We start from the raw sequence: 26,561 nt of genomic DNA on the forward strand, positions 1-26,561 counted from the left end.
CTTCTTTTTCAAGACCTCTGCAATTCCCCTTGACATGCTGTCAGTCAACTGCTGGGCCACATACTGACTGATGACAACCCATTCTTGTATAATCAATGCTTGGAGTTTGTCAGAATTTGTGGGTTTTTGTTCCACTGCCTCTTGAGGATTGACCACAAGTTCTCAGTGGGATTAAGGTCTGGGGAGTTTCCTGGCCATGAACCCAAAAATGTTGATGTTTTGATCCCCAAGCCACTTACTTATCACTTTTGTCTTATGGCAAGGTGCTCCATACTAGATAAGGCATTGTTCCTCACCAAACTGTTCTTGGATGGTTGGGAGAAGTTGCTTTTAGAGGATGTTTTTGAACCATTCTTTATTCATGGCTGTGTTCGTATGCAAAATGAGGGAGCCCACTCCCTTGGCTGAGAAGCAACCCCACACATGAATGTGGTCTCAGGATGCTTTACTGTTGGCGTGACACAGGACTGATGGTAGCGCTAACCTTTTCTTCTCCGGACAAGGTTTTTTCCAAATGCCCCAAACAATCGTAAAGTTGATTCATCAGAGAAAAATGACTCCACCCCAGTCCTCAGCAGTCCAATCCCTGTACCTTTTTGCAGAATAACAGTCTGTCCCTGATGTTTTTCCTGCTGAGACGGACCTGTCAGCGGGGAACAGCAGCAGAGAGACCCCCCCCCCCCGAGTTGAGCAAGCAGATTCCGCTTAGCGGAGGGGCCCTTGTGAAAGAGGCCTAAGGGATGTACAAGTGTTTATTTCATTTTGCATGGAAACAAACCGACACTTCCCTACTGACAGGACAGAGCTCTGCATTGTTTACATCCACAGAGCTCTGTCCCGTCATCCTCCTTGCCAATCAGCAGGTGCCGGTGGTGAATTATCGACCGGCGCACGCTAATCGGCTTGTGCTGTGACTAATCATGGCACGCCCCCTACATGGAAGTGCTGGATAATGTAGTAGATACGTGATCCAGGGCAGGAGAGCCGCATTGCCACCATCCTCCAATGCGAGGCGATCGGCAATTGGATACATTTCCACTGACACAACTGATCTATTAAGCCATCTATAAAGGAGATCATGACCACAAGTGTAAGGAGCATTCTTCCCAATGACCACACGTGTAAGGAGCATTCTTCCCAATGACCAACACACTAATGTATCATGGAGTTGTAGATAATTTTAAGCAGGGGTTCCCTGAGACCGGAAAGATATTTCAAGGGTTCTTCTGTGTTGAAAAGGTTGAGAAAGTCTGGATTAGAGTGAGGGCTCCTCAATTGCTTTAGTCCAGCCTCTCTCAACCTTTTCAACACAGAGGAACGCTTGAATTAACTTTCCAATCTCAGGGAACCCCTGCTAAGAATGACTAGATCTACAACTCATGATACATTAGTGTGATGGTCAGTGAGAAGAATGCTCCTTACACTTGTGGTCATTGGGAAAAATTCCCTCCTTACAGATAGCTAAAAATATCAAATGGTGTTAGTGGGAACTTATCTGAGTGGCAGGAATTGCTAATTGCTCAAGGAACCCCTGGCAACCTCTGGAGGAACCCTTTTTGAGAAACCCTGTTCTAAGCTCTGCTCACCGTATCCTGTATGATTATACTGTCTTAGCACTTTCAGAGAAGCAAAAACACCTGCAGAACTAAGTCAGAAGGCCACTTTAATAAGACTAAAAATTATAAAATTACTTTGTGTAGTAATTATATACACATCATTGTTGGCAGAGTTGGAGTTTTCCTTTAAAAACATTTTCTGAGTTTAGCCTGAAAATAGCAATCCAGCAATTAATCACCTTACCATGGATCTCGTCTATTGGCTTATTCCCTCAAAGCAGCTTAACTCATTTTTTTTTTTTGGAATGACTGCACCACGGTCTTCAAATCCACCAATGTTTTATTATATCAAAATTCAAATATTGAATATTTGTGTATAAATAATATAATCAGACTGATTCGGTTTCATCCAGTATATTAGGCTTACGATTGGAGTTCATCAGTTATCTGTTAAAGAGCACCAACAAGAAATGATGTCCTTCAAGTGATGGTACTGAGGGTTCTTCATGACTGTTTCATTTTATCGTTGTTCAAAACCTTCACCGTTTTCTGTCCATAATGATAATAGCTGTATCCTGAGGCAGCCGTTGTGAAAGCAGTGATACACCTGTGAAATAAAACATGAAAAAAAATTCAATAAAAATGTGTTTTCCGGAAACTAAACCTGTACCAAGCAGTAAAAGCATTTTAAACAAGTCTGGTGAGCAGCATGGGAGCAATATAGCCAAAGGTGAGAAGGGACCGGAGAGCGGGAAGGATCAGCAGAGCTGGGGGTTACTACCGAGCAGGCGATCTGCTGAACGGGGGTACCAGTAAGCTGGGGGATCTGCTGAACGGGGGTACCAGTAAGCTGGGGGATCTGCTGAACGGGGGTACCAGTAAGCTGGGGGATCTGCTGAACGAGGGTACTAGTAAGCTGGGGATCTGCTGAACGAGGGTACTAGTAAGCTGGGGATCTGCTGAACGAGGGTACTAATAACCTGGGGATCTGCTGATTGGGGATACTACTGAGCTGGAGTTCTACTGGCCCCCTTAGAAAATCAACAGACCAGGGATTTACCAAACTTTATTAAAGCCTCAAAAAACAAACAAAAAAAAAACCACAACATTAAAAAAGCATGTTGAAACAGGAGGAGCTTTAACCACTTTAAGACCAGCCGCCGCAGATGTACTGCGGCAGGTTGGCTCTCCTGGGCAAATAGCTGTCATTGTATATTGGCCACTTTAAGATCTCTAAGGGGCACGTGATCATGGCACAACGCCGAAACTGATGCGCCAGCCACCTGCGATTGCTCCTGAGAGAGACAGAACGAAGATCTGTCAATGTAAACAAACAGACAGATCTCCCTTCTGTCAGGGGAGGAGAGATAGATCTGCCATTTCTAGTGATCAGGAACAGCGATATGTCTCCTCCTCCAGTTAGTACACCCCCCCTACAGTTAGAAACCCCTCCCTACAGAGCACTTAACCCCTTGATCTCCCCCTTGCGTTAGCCCCTTCCCTGCCAGTGACATTTATACAGTAATCAGTGGCTAGTTTTAGCTCTGATCGCTGTAAAAATGTCACTGGTCCCAGAAAAAGTGGCAAAAGTGTCTGATCTGTCTGCTGCAATGTCGCAGTCGTTGTCGCAATCGCTGATCCCCACCATTACTAGTAATAAAAACATTAAACAAAAATGCTATAAATCTAGCCCCTATTTTTTTTTTTTTTTTTTTTTTTTTTTTAGACGCTACAACTTTTTCACAAGCCAAATCAATATACGTTTATTGCGATTTTTTTTTAACCACAAATATGTAGAAGAATACATATTGGCCTAAACCGATAAAGAAATGCGTTTTTTTTTTTTTCTTACATTTTTTGGGGGGATATTAAAGCAAAAAATATTTTTTTTCTTCTTTTTTTTTTGCATTATAAACAAAAGGGGATCAAACACCACCTGAAAGAAAGCTCTGTTTGTGGGGAAAAAAAGGGACATAAATTGTGGTTGGGTGCAACATCTCACGACCGCACAATTGTCATGTAAATTGATGTAGTGCCGTATCGCTAAAAATGGCATGGTCATTAAAGGGGGCAAATCCTTCCTTCCGGCCCTTAACTAGTTAATGCATGTTAAAGTCGAAGCGAGTGTAAATGACCCCCAACTGTAAAATGCACCTGAAATCATTTAAACGTACGTAAAGATGCAAGCACACTAAGGGCAAACTGCTCCATGCAACATCTGTGAACAGTCTAGAGGAGGGGTCTCCAAAATGCGGCCCGAGGGCCAAATGTGGTCCTTTGCTTACCTTTATCCAGCCCTTGGGGCAATATTCCTCCCAATGATATCAGGTACTATTCCTCCCACTGACACCAACAATGGGACACTATTTCTCCTACTAATACCAATAATGGGGCACAATTCCTCCTGCCGACCACCAACCCTGAGGCCAGATTTCTTTTCACTGATGCAAGGCCCAGGACATTTTCTACCCCCCGCTGGCCACAAAAAGAACAGTAGACTGGCCCTTTGTTTGAAAAGTTTGGAGACCCCAGTTCTAGAGAAACACAGTAATGTCAGCCAATCCAAAATAAAAGGCTGAGTTGGCAAACTGATAAAAGTGATCAGATATTGGGTACAATATTGATCTTTGCATATTAACCACTTGCCTACTGGGCACTTCAACCCCCTTCCTGCCCAGACCGATTTTCAGCTCATGTAATACTGCATCCAAATGAAATTTTTGCTTTTTTTTTTTTCATACAAATAGAGCTTTTATTTTGGTGGTATTTGATCACCTCCTGGGTGCTTTATTTTTTGCACTATAAATTAAAAAAAGACGACTTTTTTTTGTTTGTTTTTTAAAACACATTTCTCTTTGTTTCTGTGATAAAATTTTACAAATTATTAATTTTTCTTCCTAAATTTTGGCCACAATTTATACTGCTCCATATCTTTGGTAAAAATGACCCAAATTAGTGGATATTATTTGGTCATCGTGAAAATTATAGAGTCTACAAACTGTGGTGCAAATCATAAAAAATTGATCAACCCTGATGTACTGACAGCCTCTCTCATTTCTTGCGACCCAAACAAGCCAAGAAAGTACAAATACCCCCAAAATAACCCCTTTTTGAAAGTAGACATTCCAAGGTATTTATTAAACTGCATGGTGAGGTTTTTGATGTTGTCATTTTTTCCCACAATTCTTTGCAAAATGAAAATCCCCCCCCCCCCCCCCACAAAATTGTCATTGTAATAGGTTATTTCTCTCACATGGCATGTGTATACCATAAAAGACACCCCAAAATACATTCTGCTACTCCTGAGTATTACGATACCACATGTGTGGGACTTTTTCACAGCCTGGCCAAATAGAGAGGCCCAACATGCAGGGAGCACCTTCAGGTGTGCTAGGAGCATAAATTACACATAAAATTACACATCTAACTTGTTGACTACCTATTACATGTTTGAAGGCCCTGGAGCACCATGACAATGTCACGTGACACTGATGACAGATGGCACTGATACGTGACACTAATAACAGATGGTACTGATAGGTACTGTAGGCACTGTGATGCGTAAGTGTGGCACTGTATTTTATGATTTTTTTTCACTCACGCTGCGGCACAGAAGCTCTCCCTCCTCACACACTGTCTCTGCATGAGGAGGGAGAGCTGGCAATGAGAGATGGTCTCATATGTTTACATATGAGATCATTTATCATTGGACAAGCCGATTGAATGCTAAATGGCTGCTGTGATTGGCCATTTAGCACGATCTGTGATTGGCTGTGACACGACCCACACAGATTTCCCCCGATGAACGCCCGCAGCGGTGCACAGGGAGGAAGTAAACAGGACGTCCAGGGACGCCCTCCCGGCAATTGAGGCCACGCTGTAGCCTAGTGGTTAATGGACAAAGGCAGCAAAGTACAGCGTGACTAGGGTTGGGTTAGATCACTTACCATAGTACCTGAAGATAGACACTATCCACATAATTAAACACGGGAGCCGCTAATGAAGCTGCTACCAGTATTAACTGAACTGCAGTGTTCATCTGAAAGGCAATAAAAACACTGGAATTAGCAAACATGATACACGGCTTCCCTCACATGTTACACATCACTTCCCCTCCCTCACATGTTACACATCACTTCCCCTCCCTCACATGTTACACATCACTTCCCCTCCCTCACATGTTGCACATCACTTCCCCTCCCTCACATGTTACACATCACTTCCCCTCCCTCACATGTTACACATCACTTCCTCTTAAAGCTGAAGTTTTAGTACGGCACTTTGTACAGTTTGGACCAATGTAAGATTGTATGTGCCATACCTGTAGGCAGGGCTGTCTAACCAATTTAAGACCGGGCCTCTTTTTCAGACTCTGTGTTTACAAGTTAAAACATGTCTTTTTTGCTAGAAAATTACTTAGAACCCCCAAACATTATACATTTTGTTTTCTAACACCCTAGACAATAAAATGGCGGCTGTTGCAATACTTTTTGTCACACCGTATTTGCGCAGTGGTCTTACAAGCGCACTTTTTTTGGGAAAAAAAATAAAAAAAAAAATAGTAAAAAGTTAGCCCAATTTTTTTTTTTTTTTATATTGTGAAAGATAATGTTACACCAAGTAAATCGATGCCAAACATGTCATGCTTCAAAATTACACCCACTCGTGGAATGGCGTCAAACTTTTACCATTAAAAATGTCCATAGGCGATGTTTGAAAAATTCTACAGGTTGCATGTTTTGAGTTACAGAGGAGGTCTAGAAAAATTTGGGTCACTTTTATTCCCATTACAAGGAATGTAAACATCCCATGTAATAGAAAAAAGCATGACAGGTCCTCTTAAATATGAGATCTGGGGTCAAAAAGTCCTCAGATCTCATATTTGGACTTAAATGCAACACAAAAAAAAAAATAATAATAATAATTTTGTCATTTGAAAAAATGACAACAGAAAAATGACCCTTTAAGACATATTGGCGGACGTGACGTTTTGACGTGGCTTCCGCCTTGCTATGGTATGGAGACAGGTGGGGCCTTCTTTACCTCACGCGTCTCCATAACCGACCATGACAAGGACCCGATCGCCGCTGCCAACAGCTCCAGTAAGCGGCGGAGGGCACGGGACAGCGGCAGGAGGGGGGCCCCTCTCCCACCACTGATAACGGTGATCTTGCGGCGAACCCACCACAGAGACGACCATTATCATTAACTGTACCGCAGCCTGAAGAGATGGATACCTCGGTTGTAGCAGCAGCTGCTACCGTTACCGAGATATCCATCTTCAAAATCAGGACGTATATAGTTGTGTGGTGGTTGGTAAGTGGTTAGCATTGGACAAAAAGGGGCAGTTGATAAATGGATTTGGCCATCACTCAGGAATAGAATGTGGGGGCGATTGTGATTGGTTGGGTGTTGTCTGCAGCCTGTGCATCGATTGGCCAGCTCGGTAAGGTAAACCTTGTCTGTGGAGAATGCCTGTTAGTCCCAGGCACAGTCACTCCGACCCCTCACCATGTCTGACAAGCCGCAGACCATCAGCCCGCTGAAGAACTTCTTATCCAGGAGGATTCAGCGGGGTGTGCCTGGTGTTCGTCTGATATTCTCTGCACACTGTCAAGGTGAGATCACTGGGGGGAGGGTTGCAATGCAAGGGTCTGTGTAATAATGGTGGTAGTATAGGGGACTGGTCCTGTGTAATAATGGCAGTAGTATGGGGGATAAGTTCTGTGTAATGATGGGGGGGTAGTATTGGGGAGATATTGTGTAATAATGGGGATAGTATAGGGGAGGGGTCATGTGCAATGATGGGTGTAGTTATGGGGGAGGGGATCCTGTTTAATAACGGTGGTAGTAGAGGGGAGGGGCCCTGTGTAATAATGGGGGTAGTATGGGGGAAGGTTCCTGTGTAATAATGGGGGGTAGCATGGGGGGAAGGTTCCTGTGTAATAATGGGGGTAGTATGGGGGAGGGGTCCTGTGTATTGGTGGGGGTATGGGGGGGGGGGGGTCCTGTGTAATGACGGGCAGTAGAGGGGAGGGGGTCCTGTGTAATGCTGGGTAGTGGGGGAGGTCCTGTGTAATTGTGGAGGCATGGGGGGATCCTGTGTAATGACGGGTAGTAGAGGGGAGGGGGGTCCTGTGTAATGATGGGGATAGTATGGGGAGGGGTTCTGTGTAATGATGAGGTAGTATGGGGAGGGTCCTTTGTAATAATGGGGGTAGTATAGGGGAGGGGTAATGTGTAACGGTAGGGATATGGAGGGATCCTGTGTAATGATGGGCAGTAGAGGGGAGGGGGGGCCCTGTGTATTGATGGGTGTAGTAGAGGGGAGGGGGGGGTCCTGTGTAATAATGGGGGTAGTATGGGGGAAGGGTCCTGTGTAATAATGGGGGTAGTATGGGAGAGGGGTCCTGTGTATTGGTGGGGGTATGGGGGGGATCCTGTGTAATGATGGGTAGTGGGGAGGGGGGGAGGTCCTGTGTAATGATGGGCAGTAGGGGGGGGGTCCTGTGTAATTGTGGAGGCATGGGGGGGATCCTGTGTAATGATGGGTAGTAGAGGGGAGGGGGTCCTGTATAATGAAGGGGATAGTATGGGGAGGGGTTCTGTGTAATGATGGGGTAGTATGGGGAGGGTCCTTTGTAATAATGGGGATAGTATACGGGAGGGGTAATGTGTAATGGTGGGGATATGGAGGGATCCTGTGTAATGATGGGCAGTAGAGGAGAGGAGAGGGGGGGGGGGCTGTGTATTGATGGGTGCAGTAGAGGGAAGGGGGGGGTCCTGTGTAACAATGGGGATAGCTGCAGGGGAGGGGTCCTGTGTAATCTCATTACTACTTTAGAAACATAGCAATACTTTTAGGGCTCATTCACATGAAGAGTAATTCACATACAAATCATTCTTCAGCCATCACTCGACAGGCGGTAAGGAGGCATTGTATCACCGCCTCTGACTGTTTTAACCCCTTGGACCCCACAACTGTGTGCACTGCTTTTGGTTCCCCTGCAAAGCAGTCTTGTTCACTTGAATGGGTTGCGATCAGTTCGCCCATACTGTATACTACTCATTGAGCAGAGGAGAAGAGAAAGACCTCCTTACCTTACTGATAAACGTTGGCTCTAACTGAGCAGTTGCATAGCAAGGGTTAAAATATTTTCCAACTGTTCTCTGAATAAAAATAAAAAATAAAACAGAAGAAATAAATGATTGGTGCATTTATTAGGAGGATCACCAGCAATCTGATTGGGTCTTGGAAATCATTTGGAACTGTTCAGGTTTTCCCTTTCTTGATTCCAGTACAGTACTGGCCTATATATAGACAGGCTGCTTTGACCATTAAACCCCCATAGACTGTAATGCCACCAGGCTTCATACTGAATAGTAAATATCATCTTTTTGTCTCTTATTACTTAAGCAGGGGTTAAAATATCCCTTGCTGGCAGCACACTGGAGAGCCGGGCTGCTGTTATTAATTGGAGAACTGTGCTGAGGGTCACAATGGACTGCTTAATAAAGATCTTATTTTTATTTTACAGTTCCATCCCCCATGAAAGTACATACAGTAATCTGTCCCATGTTTCCAACCCCAGCTATGATTTGGAATTTGCCCCCCCCCCACCCCCTCCTTTCCTACTTTGGTGATCCAACAACAGCTACGAAGGAGACGACCGATTCACAGATGCACCTTATCTCAGCGGTTAACACTTTCCCAAGATGAGCAATGGCAAGAGGAACGCAAAGACTGACAAACCCCCCCCCCCCCCCCCACGAATTTCTCTTGCTGTTGCTAAGCTTGGTAAAGCCACGAAAAGCTGCAGCTATGAATCAGCCGTCCCCTTCATAGTTGTTGTTGGATCATCAAACTGCATGCATGTAATACTTTTTCCCTTCCTGCCACGGATAATCCGACAACAGCTATGAAGGAGGCAGCTGATTCATAGCTGCAGCCTTTCTTGGTGATGAGCAATGGCAAGAGAAATTCAAGAAGGGTGGTGGGGGGGGTTCAGCCTCTGCATGTAGTTATGAATATATATTAATTACATGCAACTATTTATCTATCTATATACATACAAACTGTATATATTCTCTGTAGGTTTTTTTCCCCCCTCACATAATTTCATTGATTCTATAATAAAAAAATAGAATTATATATATATATATATATATATATATATATATATATATATATATTATATTTTCTTTCACTCATGGTTAGTGTTTGGCTGAAGCCATTTATTATCAATCAACTGTGTTTACTCTTTTTAACCACTTTCAGACCGGACCAATTTGCTGGTCAAAGACCAGACCACTTTTTGCGATTCGGCACTGCGTCGCTTTAACTGACAATTGCGCGGTCGTGTGACGTGGCTCCCAAACAAAATTAACGTCCTTTTTTTCCCACAAATAGAGCTTTCTTTTGGTGGTATTTGATCACCCCTGCGGTTTTTATTTTTTGCGCTATAAACAAAAATAGAGCGACAATTTTGAAAAAAACGCATTATTTTTTACTTTTTGTTATAATAAATATCCCCCAAAAATATATAAAAAAAACATTTTTTTCCCTCAATTTAGGCCGATACGTATTCTTCTACATATTTTTGGTAAAAAAAAAAAAAAAATCGCAATAAGCGATTATTGATTGGTTTGCGCAAAAGTTATAGCGTTTACAAAATAGGGATAGTTTTATAGCATTTTTATTAATAATTTTTTATTATTTTTTTTTTTACTAGTAATGGCGGCGATCTGCGATTTTTATTGTGACTGCGACATTGTCGAGGACCCATCGGACATTTTTGACACATTTTTGGGACCATTGTCATTTATACAGTAATCACTGCTATATAAATGCAGTGATTCCTGTGTAAATGACACTGGCAGTGAAAGGGTTAACCTGTGGGTGGCAGTGTAGGGGTTAAGTGTTCCTAGGGGTGTGTTACTAACTGTGGGGGGGTTGGGCTTTCATTTAGTGTACACTGATCTCTGCTCCAATCACATGGAGCAGAGATCAGCGTCACTAGTTGCTAGGCAGAATGGGAAAATGTTGTTTATACAGCATTTCCTCCATTCGGCCGCTCCGTGAGACGATCGCGGGGATGCCCGCGGCGATCGAGTCCGCGGGTCCCGCGACCGGACTCACGGGGGTCCCGACCAGCGCGGGAGCGCGCCGCCGGCAACGAATATTGGACGTACATGTACGCCAATATGCCTGCCCGTGCCATTCTGTCGACGTACATCGTCGTGCGCTGGTCGGGAAGTGGTTAAATCACAATGGCAACAAACTACCCAAATGACCCTGATCAAAAGTTTACATACCCCAGTTCTTAATACCGTGTATTGCCCCCTTTAACATCAATGACAGATTGAAGTCTTTTGTGGTATTTGTGGATGAGGCTCTTTATCATCTCAGATGGTAAATCTGCCCATTCCTCTTGGCAAAAAGCCTCCAGTTCCTGGAAATTCTTGGGCTGTCTTGCATGAACAGCACATATGAGATCTCCCCAGAGTGGCTCAATGATATGGAGGTCAGGAGACTGAGATGGCCACTGCTGTAGGCAATGACAGGTCGACTTGGCCTTGTGTTTTGGATCTTTGTAATGTTGGAATGTCCAAGTACATCCCATGCACAGCTTCCTGGCTGATGAATGCAAATGTTCCTCCAGTATTTTTTGATAACAAACTGAATTCATCTTGCCAACAATTTTGACCAAAGTTCCTGTGCCTTTGTAGCTCACACATCCCCAAAACATCAGCGATCCACCTCCATACCTTTCATCATAGGCCTTGTTGACTCCTCTCCAAATGTAGTGTTTATGGTTGTGGCCAAAAAACTCAATTTTGGTCTCACCATTACAAATCACTTTGTGCCAGAAGGTTTGAGGCTTCTCAATTCCTTGGATATCTTTTTATATCCCTTTCCTGGTTTATAAAATTCAACTGAATTTTACCACTGATCCTTTGACAATTCTTTCGCTTTCCCTATGACTCAGAATCCAGAAATGTCAGTGCAGCACTGGATGAAAGATGCAAGGGTCTGTCAGGAGTCCAGAAACTCATTGACCTTTTATACACACTAATTACAAGCAAACAGATCACAGGTGAGGACGGTTACCTTTAATAGCCATTCAAACCCCTTTGTGTCAACTTGTGTGCATGTTATCAGGGCAAAATCACTGGGGTATGTAAACTTTTGATCAGGGTCATTTGGGTAGTTTCTGTTGCCATTATGATTTAAAAAGAGTAAACACAGTTGATTGATAATAAATGGCTTCAGCCAAATACTACGGTAAGCATGAGTGAAAGAAATGTTTTTGTGTTATCATTCATATTCTCTGACAGATGGCCAAGAAATCATAAATTCTGCCAGGGTATGCAAACTTATGAGCACATACATATACATTTATTTTTTAATTTATAATAGGGATACTTACAGGTGCTGGCAGTGTCTTATATCTAACATAAAACACAGAGGCAATCAAGGCGATGTCTCGTAAAATGATCATTACCGTTAGGGGAACTGCAACAAAAACAACAAAGACAAATGTTAGCAGAAGAATTGGGGGGGACAGAATGCAATATTAAATTCTATACATAACAATCAGTTCTAGCGGTTCTCGGGGTGTTTAGATTTGCACTTGTGAAGACTTTTTCAGTTTATTTTAATGAAATAAACTCTCTTCACTCAGCGGCCGGGTACTGAACACAATGGTAGGAAGTAATTTTAAATAAAAGCACTGTACAAGTAATACATAAAATATTTTAAAAAGTCTCAAAAAGCATTTAATTTTTATTTCTGCCCCACAGCAAATGCAACGTAGCGCTCCACAGCATAGCGTTTAAAAGAAAAAAAAAAAAAAAAAAAAAAGTAGCGCACCCTGCTGCGGCAGTGGTGTAGACTGAACTCAGCATTTAGCGTACGGTCGCACTGAACGCGGGTTTGAAATCCTGCAAGTTCAGCTAAAAACCGGCATTTCAGTGCCAGTTCCGGGGCGTTTTGAAAGACATCCATGCGGGTTTATGGACAGAGGTCTATTGAAATTGCCCCAAAGTCACCAAAAGTAGTGCAGGAACAACTTGGGACAGAACCGTTTCCGGCAATAGGCTGCGATTTTGCATGTCAAACTGCGCCGATGTGAACCGAGACTTACGGCACATTTTCCTTGCCTGTAAGGGAAGATTTACTACAACCGATGCACACAGAATCTGGTACAGCTGTGCATAGCAGTCAATCAGCTTCTAAACTCGGCTTGTTCAATTAACCACTTCAATACCGGGCACTTTCGCCCCTTCCTGCCCAGGACAAATTTTCAGCTTTCAGCGCTGTCACATTTTGAATGACAATTGCGCGGTCATACTACACTGTGCCCAAACTACATTTTTATCTTTTTATTCCCACCAATAGAGCTCTCTTTTGCTGGTATTTAATCACCACTGGGGTTTTTATTTTTTGTTAAACTAAAAAAAAAAAAGACTGAAATTTTTGAACACACACAAACTTTTTTTTCTTCATTTTGGTTATAAAATTTTGTTTCCTCCTTCACTGACGGGCACTGATGAGGAGGCAATGACATGTAGAACTGATGGGCACTGACAGGCGGCATTGATGGGCACTGGCAGGCAGCATTGATGGGCACTGGCAGGCAGCATTGATGGGCACTGGCAGGCGGCATTGATGGGCACTGATGATGAGGTACTGACAGGTGTTGTTGCCTGGCACCGATTGGCACTGTGATGGGCACCGAATTCCGTTTTTTAATGGGGCACTGACTGGCAGCTGATGGGCACTTATGGGCAGCTGTGGTGGCACATCTGATGGGGCTGTGCTGATAATCATTGTGCTGATTATCAGTGCAGACTCTCCTTCTGACAGGGAGAGCCGCCAAGGAATGCTGTTTACCAGCACTTCCTTTTTCACGCCATGATCAGCTGTGATTGGTCACAGCTGATCACGTGGTAAGGAGCCTCCGTCAGAGGTTCCATACGACAATCAGAGAAGCAGTGTGTCAGACTGACGCAGAGAACCTTGGATCGCCGCGATGTGCGCCCCCCGTGGGCGCGCGCCAGCTTGTTATCCGGCTGGACATCATATGACGCTCAGTCGGGATAACAGAGCCACTTCCTGGCAGTCAATCTGCTATAGGCCAGATGGGAAGTGGTTAAAGGGCTTGTAAGACCCCTTTCACACCACGCCGCTCATAGCGTCGGTGGTAAAACTGCGCCATTTTTAGCGGCGTTTTACCGCCAGATTTGCGGCGCATTTCGACTGCTAGCGGGGCGCTTTTACCCCCCACTAGAGGCCGAGAAAGGATTAAAACCACCGGCAATACGCAGCAAAAGCAGCGTTTTGTCGGCGGTGATACAGCGCTGCCCCATTGATTTCAATGGGGAGCAGCGGCGGAGGAGCGGTAAACACACCGCTCCTTCACCGCTCCAAAGAAGCTGCTGGCAGGACTTTTTCCTGACCTCCTGCCAGCGCACCGCTGCAGTGTGAAAGCCCTCGGGGCTTTCACACTACAGACAATGGTGCAGCAGTTTTAGGACGGATTGCAGATGCTATTTATAGCGCTATAGCGCCTGCAAAACGCCCTGGTGTGAAAGGGGTCTTAAGGAAGAAGGTTTTCATTAAGATAAAAAGCCTTCTGTGTGCAGAAGCTCCCCCCCCCCCCCCCCAGATTTTTTCCAACAGATTTTGGCCCAAACTTGTCTTGTATACATACGGTCGCACAAAGTTGTCTGAAAATCCGATCGTTTAGAATGAGGTGATGTAAAACACGTACGACGAGACTATAAACGGGTCAGTAGCCAATACCTTTTCATCTCGTAAATTTATTCTGAGCATGAGTGGCACTTTGTGCGTCGGAATGGTCTACACACGATTGGAATTTAAACAATCGGATTTGGTTGTCGGAAAAAGATAGATCCTGCTCTCAATCTTTGTGTGTTGGAAATTCCGACAGAAAAAGTCCGATGGAGCCCACACACGATCGGAATTTCCAACAACACAATCCGATCGCACATTTTCCCTGTCGGAAAGTCCGGCCGTGTGTACAGGGCATAAGAGTGCACATAGAAGGATCAAACCTAAAAAGAAGAGACAATGTGAACGTCTTACCTGGAATCAGATTTGCATATGTTAAACATACATAGAGGACACTGATGAGGATTTTGTCAGCAAGTGGATCGAGAGCGCTCCCCAGCGCAGACTTCTGATTGGCCCAATTCCGCGCAATGTATCCATCCAGCTGGAGAAAGAAACAAACGTCCCGTTATTTCACCTCGTTCACCCTCTCTATATAGTGCCAGGGCTCCTTCCACTGCTGGAGAAGCGGAGGTATTATTGTACATTGGTCTTATTTATAGCTGAATTTTAGTAATTCAGCTCCTTTGTAAGAGAAAAACTAAATTAAATAATGACGGCACGCTATGAGCTAAAGGGTTACTAAACCTACAACAGTAAAAATCAGTCTGTATATGCAGTGAAGCATGCTTGTTATACTCAATGTGGAACCTAAGGGGTTAATCCTCTGAATTGTGCAAAAAGGCCGTTTGATCCTGTCTTCTGTGATCCGACCCTTCTTCTACAGTCCCCAATCAATCTGCTGACAGAACAGAGCATCGGGGGCACTTTGCACATGCTCAGTTTGGTGTGTATTGCTGGAGAGCTTTTTTTAATTGGGAGAGTGCATGTGATCAGCACAGAGACAATCAGCACTGTCCAGACAGAGGGTCAGGGGTCCTGCAGTCTCATAGGATAGTCAGGAGGAGAATGAAAAATCCCCCTACAAGCTTTAACCAGACACTGATAGGAGTCACGAGACTGCTGGTGAGAAAAGGTATTTAGCAGTTTATATTTGCAATTCCGTGTTCTGTGTAACATTAAGGCCGGGTTCACACCGCTGCGGGGGGAGATCCGGATGTGATTCGCACCGCAAATCACATCCGATCTCCGTAGCGATGCGAGTTCAGCCATACAGATAGTATGTCTGAATTCGCATCGGTCCCGCAGCAAACTCGCACGGGACCCTTTTTTTGGTCCGCAGCAGAATCGGATCTCATGGGGGTTCACACCATGCGATCCGATTCCTGTGCGAGTCGGCAGATCGCACTGCGATATGCGGACGGATCTGGGGGGTGTCATTAACATATCATTGACACTCCCAGCCGTCCGCATAGGGCAGTGTGAACTGCCGGCGGGAGTAATGCGATGCGGGAAAACGCCGCGGATTCGCGGCGTTCCCGCATCGCAGCGGTGTGAACCCGGCCTAAGGCTGCATTCACACCTGAGCGTAGCGTGTTTGAACGTTTTTACCGGCGTTTTGTCGCGCGACAACGAGTGTTTTGTCACACTACAACGCGTGACAACGAGCGTTTTTTTTAACTTCGGCGTTTTTTTTTCAGCCAATAGGAAAAATATTTTTCATCTGCTTATTTTTTCTTGGGCAGATACAGCGTCAAAACGCCCGTAGAAACGCTCGTCGCGCTAAACGCTCGAATCGAGCGTTTCCATTAGTTTCTATGAGAATGAAAACGCCCAAATCAGCCCGATTCGCGCGACAAAAAAGGGTCCGGAACTTGTTTGAGCTTCAGGCGTAGGGCTTCAGGTGACTTGGAGTGGAGATGTGAACCATCTCCATTGAGAATAATGTATTTTTTCCCCTCCAGCGTTTTGTAGCTTCAGGCGTAGGGCTACAAAACGTTCAGGTGTGAACGGGCTGTTAAAGTGGTTGTATACCCAAAATTATGAACTTTTACCTACAGGTAAGCCTGTAAAATTAATATCTCCTAAACCTGTACAGCTTAGGAGATATTTGCTTTGCATGCAGCCGCCGTCAGCAGCGCATGCGCTGTGAATGCCGGACTCAAGGCCTGGCAGACGCTGCCGGACCTTGCTGGGTAGAAAACTCCTGTGCACATGCACGGGAGTGATGTCGTTGCGGCTCCCGCCACTCACAGTGCCAGAGCCGCGAACCTGGAAGACACGCCGAGGGCAAAATGTCAGCTCCCTCTGCGTTGACCTGGTGAGATACCTACGCCTCGTTCTAAGGTAATGCTGCATACTAGCTCATTATGCCTTTGCCTTACAGGTTTCCTGGGTTTTTTTTTGTCCTGCAGGTATACAACTACTTTAAGTCCAAGCAGTTGCATGACATCTCCCGGGTTAACACTGTTATTTACATCTGAGAGTTTTATTGCACTCCCAGAATATGGCTATTGTTGCATTTCCAAGAGCACCACAGCGCTGACGCTTCAGACCTAAGCATCTTCAGCATTAGCGCTGGTGCAGCTATTTCCTCCCCTCCTCCTGCCCAATCACAGAAGCCTTTGTATTAGGTGAACTCATTCACAAAATACAAAGGCTTCTACGAATGGGCAGCAGAGGAGAGAGGTGGGTATAGCTGTTCTGTGCGAGTCTCTCCTCGTGTCAGTGCATGCCCCAGCAGAGCCAGAAAATATAAAGATAGAAATGGTAGTGGAACCACATTTACATTTTCCAAGAGCCACCGAGAGCGAAGGCGGCCGAGAGCCGCCGAGAACGGCCAAAGGCAGCCGAGAGCCGCCGAGAGCGAAGGCGGCCGAGAACGTCCGAAAGCCGCCGAGAACGGCCTAAAGCCGCCCAGAGGCTCAGAACTGCGGGGGATCGGCGTATAACACGCACCCACGATTTTCCCCTGCTTTTAAGGGGAAAAAAAGTGCGTGTTATATTCCAATAAATACGGTATATATAGAGGAGGATCCCGGGGTATAGACACGGCTGGTCAAGATCAAATTGGAAACCAGTAAAGGCCACACAGAACACATCGGTGTGTGAAATGGACACAACTTCCAATTGAAGCGATATTTGTAAATAGGGACCAACCGTATAAGATTATAAGGTAACAGTGTATCAAAATTAATAATGCAGACAACAAGCATAATCTATGTATAAAAAAAATAGAGTGTACCAGGTGTCCAGATATTTCACTCACCGATCGTTTAGCGGCCACATGTGTCCCCAGGATCCAGTGGGCATGTAAGACTGTGCTCTCACTATGTATTGTAATATTGTCTCCTTTATTGATTAGTTAAATTAATTGTTACCTTATATTGTATGATGATTTTTGTATATTTACATACCCATGAATAATTGATGTATTTTTAGATGTAGGTAATTTCCTGAAGAAGCTGAGAAGCGAAACTAGCCGAAATACCTCACCTTCCCCAATAAAATTGTGATATATATCCGAAGTTGTATTGTTTTTCATTTTAATAAAATTATATTTTTAAGTAATATTGGTTTTTCTCATTCCGATGTAACAAATCTACGTGCCCCGTAATAGTCCCCTAGCTCACACCTCTCTCCGATATCTCTGATTGGAGACCAGAGATCTCGATTAAACTTTCAACTTGTCACACAGATATGAACGGTACTCATTGGAAATCATGGGGCACGACTTGTCGTGTGACTTTGCAGTCCCAAGTCGCAGAAGGGCGAAAGGGGCCTTAAGCGTACACACCTGTGTGAGGGCTGTTTTAGGGGGATACAGGGGGTGTAACCCTGTGCAGGCAGTCCCAATCACGTCAATTGGGACACAACGGCTGCCTTGATACAACTGCTGTTCCCAATTAGACATCCATGCAGGCGTGTCCCTGAACCCCCAATGTCTGTGTTTGGGGACCTGCACAGCGCTCAACCTGGAAGCCGTGGTTGTGTCTCAATTGACTTCAATGGAACTGCACAGAGATGCATGGAACGTCTCTGCATCCCGCAATGGCCAACACTGACATATTACATATTACTCACATGAATGAAACCTAAGAAAGAAAACAGAGGTTATTACTTCACTCCTCATCACTCGGGGATAAAAAAAATTTTTTTATATATAATATATATATATATATATATATATATATATATATATATATATATATATGTATATATATTTTTTTTTAATCCTCGAGTGAGGAGGAGTGAAGTATTAACCTCTGTGTTTTCTTTCTTCATGTGAGAGATAGAGATTATATATATATATATCATTATTATCAACAATAATAAACTCACCAGATCAGTCAGTCCTGCGAGACCGAATACTCCGAGCGCAGTGTTAAAATCCTGTGCGACAATCAGATAGCCCAAGACGGGGGACAGACCAATCCGGGTCATAGACAGCAGATTGGGGATGGTCCACGGGTTCTCATACTGGAAGATACAATGAGGCACATTAATAGTGTGGAGGAGGGTAGAAGTGTCCCTGGTTGGCTCAGTATATATACAAATCTACTATAATGACATACACTATATTGTCAAAGGTATTGGGACGCCAGCCTTTACACACACATGAACTTTAATGGTATCCCAGTCTTAGTCTGTAGGGTTCAATATTGAGTTGCCCCCGCCCTTTGTAGCTATAACAGCTTCAACTCTTCAGGGAAGGCCGTCCACATGGTTTAGGAGTGTGTCTATGGGAGTGTTTGACCATTCTTCCAGAAGCGCATTTGTGAGGTCAGGTACTGATGTTGGACGAGAAGGCCTGGCTCACAGTCACCGCTCTAAATTTATCCCAAATATGTTCTATCGGGTTGAGGTCAGGACTCTGTGCAGGCCAGTCAAGTTCCTCCACCCCAAACTCACTCATCCATGTCTTTATGGACCTTTCTTTGTGGACTGGTGCGCAGTCACTTTGGAACATGAAGGGGTCATCCCCAAACTGGTTCTACAAAGTTGGGAGCATTAAATTGTCTGAAATGTCTTGGTGTGCTGACGCCTTAAGAGTTCCCTTCACAGGAAATGAGGGGCCAAGCCCAACCCCTGAAACACCACCCCACACCATAATCCCCCCTCCACCAAACTTTATATCTGCCACCAGCGGCAGCTCATCCATTAGGGGCACCACGCCCCCCCCCCCAACCTACATACAGGGCAACGGACACATGGATTCCAAAGGGGGGGGGGGGGGTGTGAAGCATTTGATTAGAGCCAAATGCCCTAATAGGCTTCAAAAAGGGTGGGCTCGGGGGGGGAAGTAATCCCACCCAGTTGTGTGAAATAGCAAATGAACAGTCGCTGTCACCACACTGGTCCTCCTCCCAGCCAATCAGGAAGAGGGTCTTGAGGCTTTTCACCCGATTGGCTGAAAGGAGAGGTGATCCTATTGGATGCCTAGGAGGAGGAGTCACGCAGCAGAAGCCGGGGTTTTGTCAGATTTTGTACGGGAAGTGACGTTCTGTTGCCGCCATCTTGGTACACCCCACACTCGTCCACAGTAAGGATACAGGGAGAAGGCTGCAAGCGGACATCTTGTTACACCCACTGGAATCTTGCATTTTACACTTATTTTTAACAGTAAACTCAGCTTATAAAGTGAAATTCATTATTTATAAATCCATAAGACTGTTCTGATGTTGATTTTTCAAAGCAGTGGTGTTCTGTCAGATTGGCAAACCTGTGAGATCAGCAGCATCGCCGCTGCAACATCTAAACAGTCAGATGGAGGGGCGTGACTCCCGCGGGAGTCCATTCCTGGAAGTGGGTGCAGATACCTGTATTATACAGGTATCTGCACCCCCCTCCCCCCTGAAAGGTGCCACAACTGGAGGAATCAGATGGGTGGAATCCTGCTTTAAAGAAGTTGACGTACACCTACGGTGGTTTGCGGGAACGTGACACTGTATAACGACAGCGGCTGGTCGGCAAGCGGTTAAAATTCTGTGTGTCACTATATAAGCTCCATTTACTATTAAAAATAAGTGTGAAACGCAAAACTCCGGTGGGGGTACCAAGATGTCCGCTTTCCCCCTTTCTCACTGTATCCTTCAGTACCAGGTCATGGGGGTCTCTGTGGAGGGGGAGGGTATAGCACCAGGTCTGTACAGAGGGGGAGGGGGTATAGTACCAGGTTATGGTGGGGGAGGTAGTATAGTACCAGGTTATGATGGGGGAGGGGATCCGTAAAAGGTGGGGAGGTATAGTACCAGGTCACTGTGGAGGAGGGGATCTATAGTCTCTATGGTGGGGGAGGGGTAGTATAGTACCAGGCTATGGTTGGAGGGGGGGTCTGTATGGTGGGGGGAGGTATAATACCAGGTCATTGCGGGGGGAGGGGATCTGTAGTCTATTGTGGGGGAGGGGTAGTATAGTACCAGGCTATGGTTGGGGGGGTCTGTATGGTGGGGGGGGAGGTATAATACCAGGTCATTGCGGGGGAGGGGATCTGTAGTATATGGTAGGGGAGGGGTAGTATAGTACCAGGTCATGGTGGGGGAGGGGATCTGTATGGTGGGGAGGTATAGTACCAGGTTATGAATGGGGAGGGGCAGTATGGTACCAGGTCATGGTGGGGGAGGGGATCTGTATGGTGGGGAGGTATAGTACCAGGTTATGAATGGGGAGGGGCAGTATAGTACCAGGTCATGGTGGGGGAGGGGATCTGTATGGTGGGGAGGTATAGTACCAGGTTATGAATGGGGAGGGGCAGTATGGTACCAGGTCATGGTGGGGTAGGGGTAGAAAAGTATCAGGTTATGGCAGGGAAGGGGCGGTATTGTACCAGTTCATGGTGGCGGAGGGGGTCTGTAGTCTCCATGGTGGGGGAGGGGTGGAATAGTACCAGGTTATGGTGGAGTAGGGGGTCTGTAGTCTCTGTGGTGGGGTGAGAAGAGGTATAGTACCAGGTTATGGTGGGGGAGGGGTAGTATAGTACCAGGTTATGGTGGAGGAGGGGATCTGTAGTCTCCATGGTGGGGAGGTATGGTACCAGGCCATGGTGGGGGATGGGATCTGTAGTCTCCATGGTGGGGGGAGGTATAGTACCAGGCCATGGTGGGGGGTGGGGTCTGTAGTCTCCATGGTGGGGAGGGGAGGTATAGTACCAGGTTATGGTGGAGGAGGGGGTCTGTAGTCTCCATGGTGGGGGAGGTATAGTACCAGGTTATGGTGGAGGAGGGGGTCTGTATGGTGGGGGTCTGTATGGTACCAGGTTATGGTGGGGGAGGGGGTCTGTATGGTGGGGGAGGGGAGGCATAGTACCAGGTTATGGTGGGGGAGGGGGTCTGTATGGTGGGGAAGGGGAGGTATAGTACCAGGTTATGGTGGAGGAGGGGGTCTGTATGGTGGGGGAGGGGAGGTATAGTACCAGGTTATGGTGGCGGAGGGGGTCTGTAGTCTCCATGGTGGGGGAGGGGCGGAATAGTACCAGGTTATGGTGGAGTAGGGGGTCTGTAGTCTCTGTGGTGGGGTGAGAAGAGGTATAGTACCAGGTTATGGTGGGGGAGGGGTAGTATAGTACCAGGTTATGGTGGAGGAGGGGATCTGTAGTCTCCATGGTGGGGGGGGGGGGGGGTATAGTACCAGGCCATGGTGGGGGGTGGGGTCTGTAGTATCCATGGTGGAGAGGTATAGTACCAGGTTATGGAGGAGGGGGTCTGTAGTCTCCATGGTGGGGGAGGGGAGGTATAGTACCAGGTTATGGTGGAGGAGGGGAGGTATAGTATCAGGTTATGGTGGAGGAGGGGGTCTGTATGGTGGGGGAGGGGGTCTGTATGGTACCAGGTTATGGTGGGGGGGGGGTCTGTATGGTGGGGGAGGGGAGGCATAGTACCAGGTTATGGTGGGGGAGGGGGTCTGTATGGTGGGGAAGGGGAGGTATAGTACCAGGTTATGGTGGAGGAGGGGGTCTGTATGGTGGGGGAGGGGAGGTATAGTACCAGGTTATGGTGGGGGAGGGGGTCTGTATGGTGGGGGAGGGGAGGTATAGTACCAGGTTATGGTGGGGGAGGGGGTCTGTGGTCTCCATGGTGGGGGAGGAGAGGTATAGTACCAGGTTATGGTGGAGGAGGGGATCTCCATGGTGGGGGAGGGGAGGTATAGTACCAGGTTATGGTGGAGGAGGGGGTCTGTAGTCTCCATGGTGGGTGAGGGGAGGTACAGTACCAGGTTATGGTGGGAGAGGGGAGGTACAGTACCAGGTTATGGTGGGAGAGGGGAGGTATAGTACCAGGTTATGGTGGGAGAGGGGAGGTATAGTACCAGGTTATGGTGGGAGAGGGGGTCTATAGTCTCCATGGTGGGGGAGGGGAGGTATAGTACCAGGTTATGGTGGGAGAGGGGAGGTATAGTACCAGGTTATGGTGGGGGAGGGGGTCTATAGTCTCCATGGTGGGGGAGGGGAGGTATAGTACCAGGTTATGGTGGGGGAGGGGGTCTGTAGTCTCCATGATGGTGGAGGGGAGGTATAGTACCAGGTTATGGTGGGGGAGGGGGTCTCCCCGTATCTCCGGTGGTCTCTCCCCCGGGGGAGTGTCGGATCGGTGTCTCCGGTATGATATCCGGGCGGTGATGGGTGTAGAGGCCGGGCTCGGTCGGTGGACATTCCCGGGGCGGAGGAGGACGTGTGTGGCTCGGACCCCCCGGAGGATCGTACGGGCGCAGACCGGGGAGCGGCCCAGGAGGAGGGCGGCCAGAGCCGACATGACGACCTTCTCCTCTACGGCCCGCCCGCCTCTCCGCTCCCCATGCCGGAGTGCGCGACACTCAGCGCGGAATACGACATCCACCCCGAGGAGGGGGAGGGGGGGAGGAGACGGGAACTCCTCCTATATCCGAGGGAGGGGGGACAGAAGCACCCCTTATAGCATTGGGAAGGGGGGACAGAAGCACCCCTTATATCGGAGGAAGGGGGACAGAAACACCCCTTATACGAGGGGAAGAGGGGACAGAAGCGCCCCTTATAACAGGGGGAAGGGGGACAGGGGCACCCCTTATAATCAGGAGAAGGGGGACAGAAACACCCCTTATAAACGGGGGAAGGGGGACAAACGCACCCCTTATATTGGGGGACAAAAGCACCCTTTATATCAGGGGGAAGGGGAGGACAGAAGCACCCCTTATAGCAGTGGGAAGGGGGGACAGAAGCACTGCTTATATCAGGGGGAAGGGGGGGGGGGGACAAGAGCACCCCTTATATCAGGGCAAAGGGGGGGCAGAAGCACCCCTTATATCGAAGGAAGGGGGACAGAAGCACCCCTTATATTGGGGGAAGGTGGGACAAAAGCACCCCTTATATCAGGGGGAAGGGGGGACAGGGGCACCCTTTATATCAGGGGAAGGGGACAGAAACACCCCTTATATTGGGGGACAGGAGCACCCCTTATATCGGGGGAAGGGGGGACAAAAGCACCCCTTATATCGGGGGAAGGGGGACAGAAACACCCCTTATATCGGGGGAAGGGGGACAAAAGCACCCCTTATATCAGGGGGAAGGGGGGACAGAAGCACCCCTTATAATCAGGGGGAAAAGGAGCACCCTTTATATCAGGGGGAAGGGGAGACAGAAGCTCCCCTTATAGCAGTGGGAAGGGGGGAACAGAAGCACCCCTTATATCGGAGGAAGGGGGACAGAAACACCCCTTATATCGGGGGAAGGGGAACAGGAGCACCCCTTATCGGGGAAAGGGGGGACAAGAGCACCCTTTATATCAGGGGGAAGGGGGGATAGAAGCACCCCTTATATCGAAGGAAGGGGGACAGAAACACCCCTTATACGAGGGGAAGGGGGGACAAAAGCATCCCTTATATCAGGGGGGACAGAAACACCCCTTATATCAGGGGAAAGGGGGACAGAAGCACCCTTTATATCAGGGGGAAGGGGGGGAACAGAAGCACCCCTTATAGCAGTGGGAAGGGGGGGGGCAAAAGTACCCCTTATATCGGAGGAAGGGGGACAGAAACACCCCTTATACGAGGGGAAGGGGGGACAAAAGCACCACTTATATCAGGGGAAGGGGGACAGAAGCACCCCTTATATTGGGGGGACAGGAGCACCCCTTATATGGGGGGGCAAAAGCACCCCTTATATCAGGGGGAACAGAAGCACCCTTTATATCAGGGGAAAGGGGGACAGAAGCACCCCTTATATCGGGGGAAGGGGGGACAAAGGCATCCCTTATATCAGGGGGGACAGGAGCACCCTTTATATCAGGGGGGACAGGAGCACCCCTTATATCAGGGGAAGGGGGACAGAAACACCCCTTATATCGGGGGAAGGGGGACAAAAGCACCCCTTATATCAGGGGTAAGGGGGGACAGAAGCACCCCTTATACGGGAGGAAGGGGGGACAGGAGCACCCTTTATATCATGGGGAAGGGGGGACAGTAGCACCCCTTATATCAGGGGGAACAGGAGCACCCCTTATATCGGGGAAGGGGGACAGAAACACCCCTTATACGGGAAGAAGGGGGGACAGGAGCACCCTTTATATCATGGGGAACAGGAGCGCCCCTTATATCGGGGGAAGGGGGGACAAAAGCACCCCTTATATCGGGGGGACAGGGGCACCCTTTATATCAGGGGAAGGGGGACAGAAGCCCCCTTTATAGCAGTGGGAAGGGGGGGGACAGAAGCACCCCTTATATCAGAGGAAGGGGGACAGAAACACCCCTTATACGGGAGGAAGGGGGGACAGGAGCACCCTTTATATCATGGGGAAGGGGGGACAGAAGCACCCCTTATATCAGGGGGAACAGGAGCACCCCTTATATCGGGGAAGGGGGGACAAAAGCACCCTTTATATAAGGGGGAACATAAGCACCTTCTTATCAGGGGAATGGGGACAGAAACACCCCTTATATTGGGGGAAGGGGGACAAAAGCACCCCTTATATCAGGGGGAAGGGGGGGCAGAAGCACCCCTTATAGCAGTGGGAAGGGGAGGATAGAAGCACCCCTTATACCGGGGGGAACAGGAGCACCCTTTATATCGGGGGGGGGCAGAGGCACCCTTTATATCAGGGGGAAGGGGGGACAAAAGCACCCCTTATATCCCAGCACATCGCTTCCTCTCTAATCTTCAGGTCTTTTCCCCCAGCCCGTCATTTCCTCTCTAATCTACTGGCACAGCTAGTACAAAGGGGTTAGGCCTGACCCTGACTCAGGCAGGCCTTTAGCAATTGCCCTTTTCAGGCAGGGAATGTGGGCCCCTATAGCTTATCAAATACAAAGTCTCTGGTGTGTACTGTCCTACACATGGCTACTGAGCCCAGTAAACCATCTTCAGGCCCTGCCAGCCCTCCTCACTACAGCTGCCTCTTCCCATCTCAAATGGCAAACGCTCAGGCATCCTCCCAACTGTGTGTCACTCACCAGCCCTCCTGGCTGCTACCAGTTGTCCTCTCTGGAGTCTCTTAGCAGTGCTCTCTCTTCTCCTGGCTGCAACCGCCCCTCCGAGTCGATAGCCTCCACACTCTCTCACTCCAAATCTTCCACCCGACAAATACCTAGGGTCAGCCCCGCTGGGGTGGAGTTAAGGAGGCCTTACCCATTCCAGGTTGGATTGGTCAGGGCTCCCTAAAACACCCCAGGCAGCTCCACTTCTCCTTCCAGATCTTTCTAGCAAACTCTGGAAAGAAAAGGGAGGTCTCAGTGACGCTGCCTGTGGGTCACCAGCTGCTACCCTGAACCACTCCCAGCATCGAATGAAAACAAATAGGCCTAGCAATCAGCCAGACCTGTCTAAATGTACCTACTCTCTCTAGCACACTACTAGAGGGTGCTACATTCGTTTTGAATAGGGATTAGAACCCTGGTCAGATTTTATGGCCCAGTTGAGGAGATTCACTCTCTCTATTAGTTCTTTCCCCATAAAAGTAATAGAGTCGGGCCTAAGGGATTCCCTTAATTTGCAGAGATTTTCGCTCACTTCCTGTTTTGGTGGTGGGACAGGAAGTAAAGAGAAATTTTTTTGTAACTTTGGCCAGATTTGTGCCTTGCCACAATTCTGTATCTGAGCTCTTCAGGCAGTTCCTTTGACCTCATGATTCTCATATGCTCTGACATGCACTGTGAGCTGTAAGATCTTATATAGACAGGTGTGTGGCTTTCCTAATCAAGTCCAATCAGTATAATCAAACACAGCTGGACTCAAGTGAAGGTGTAGAACCATCTCAAGGATGATCAGAAGAAATGAACAGCATAAAGGGTCTGAATACCGAGGACTATGTGATATTTCAGTTTTTCTTTTTTAATAAATCTGCAAA

General features: G+C 47.3%; 1 protein-coding gene across 1 annotated transcript; it reads right to left on the minus strand.

Annotated features, from left to right (window-relative positions):
- Nucleotides 1-1,646: 1,646 nt before the first annotated feature.
- On the minus strand, nt 1,647-23,093 carry CRLS1 (cardiolipin synthase 1). The gene is made up of 7 exons (XM_077485497.1): nt 22,770-23,093; nt 18,595-18,732; nt 14,668-14,797; nt 11,987-12,072; nt 8,658-8,726; nt 5,504-5,595; nt 1,647-2,163 (listed from the first exon to the last, which is right to left on the minus strand). Exons 1-7 carry the CDS (start codon nt 22,998-23,000, stop codon nt 2,061-2,063), a joined length of 849 nt encoding a protein of 282 aa, XP_077341623.1. The 5' UTR covers nt 23,001-23,093; the 3' UTR covers nt 1,647-2,060.
- Between the last annotated feature and the right edge of the window lie 3,468 nt (nt 23,094-26,561).

This window comes from Lithobates pipiens, unplaced genomic scaffold (genome assembly GCF_037356315.1).
Source record: "Lithobates pipiens isolate NorthernLeopardFrog02 unplaced genomic scaffold, aLitPip1_a1.2 Scaffold_18, whole genome shotgun sequence".
Lineage (NCBI taxonomy): Eukaryota > Metazoa > Chordata > Amphibia > Anura > Ranidae > Lithobates > Lithobates pipiens.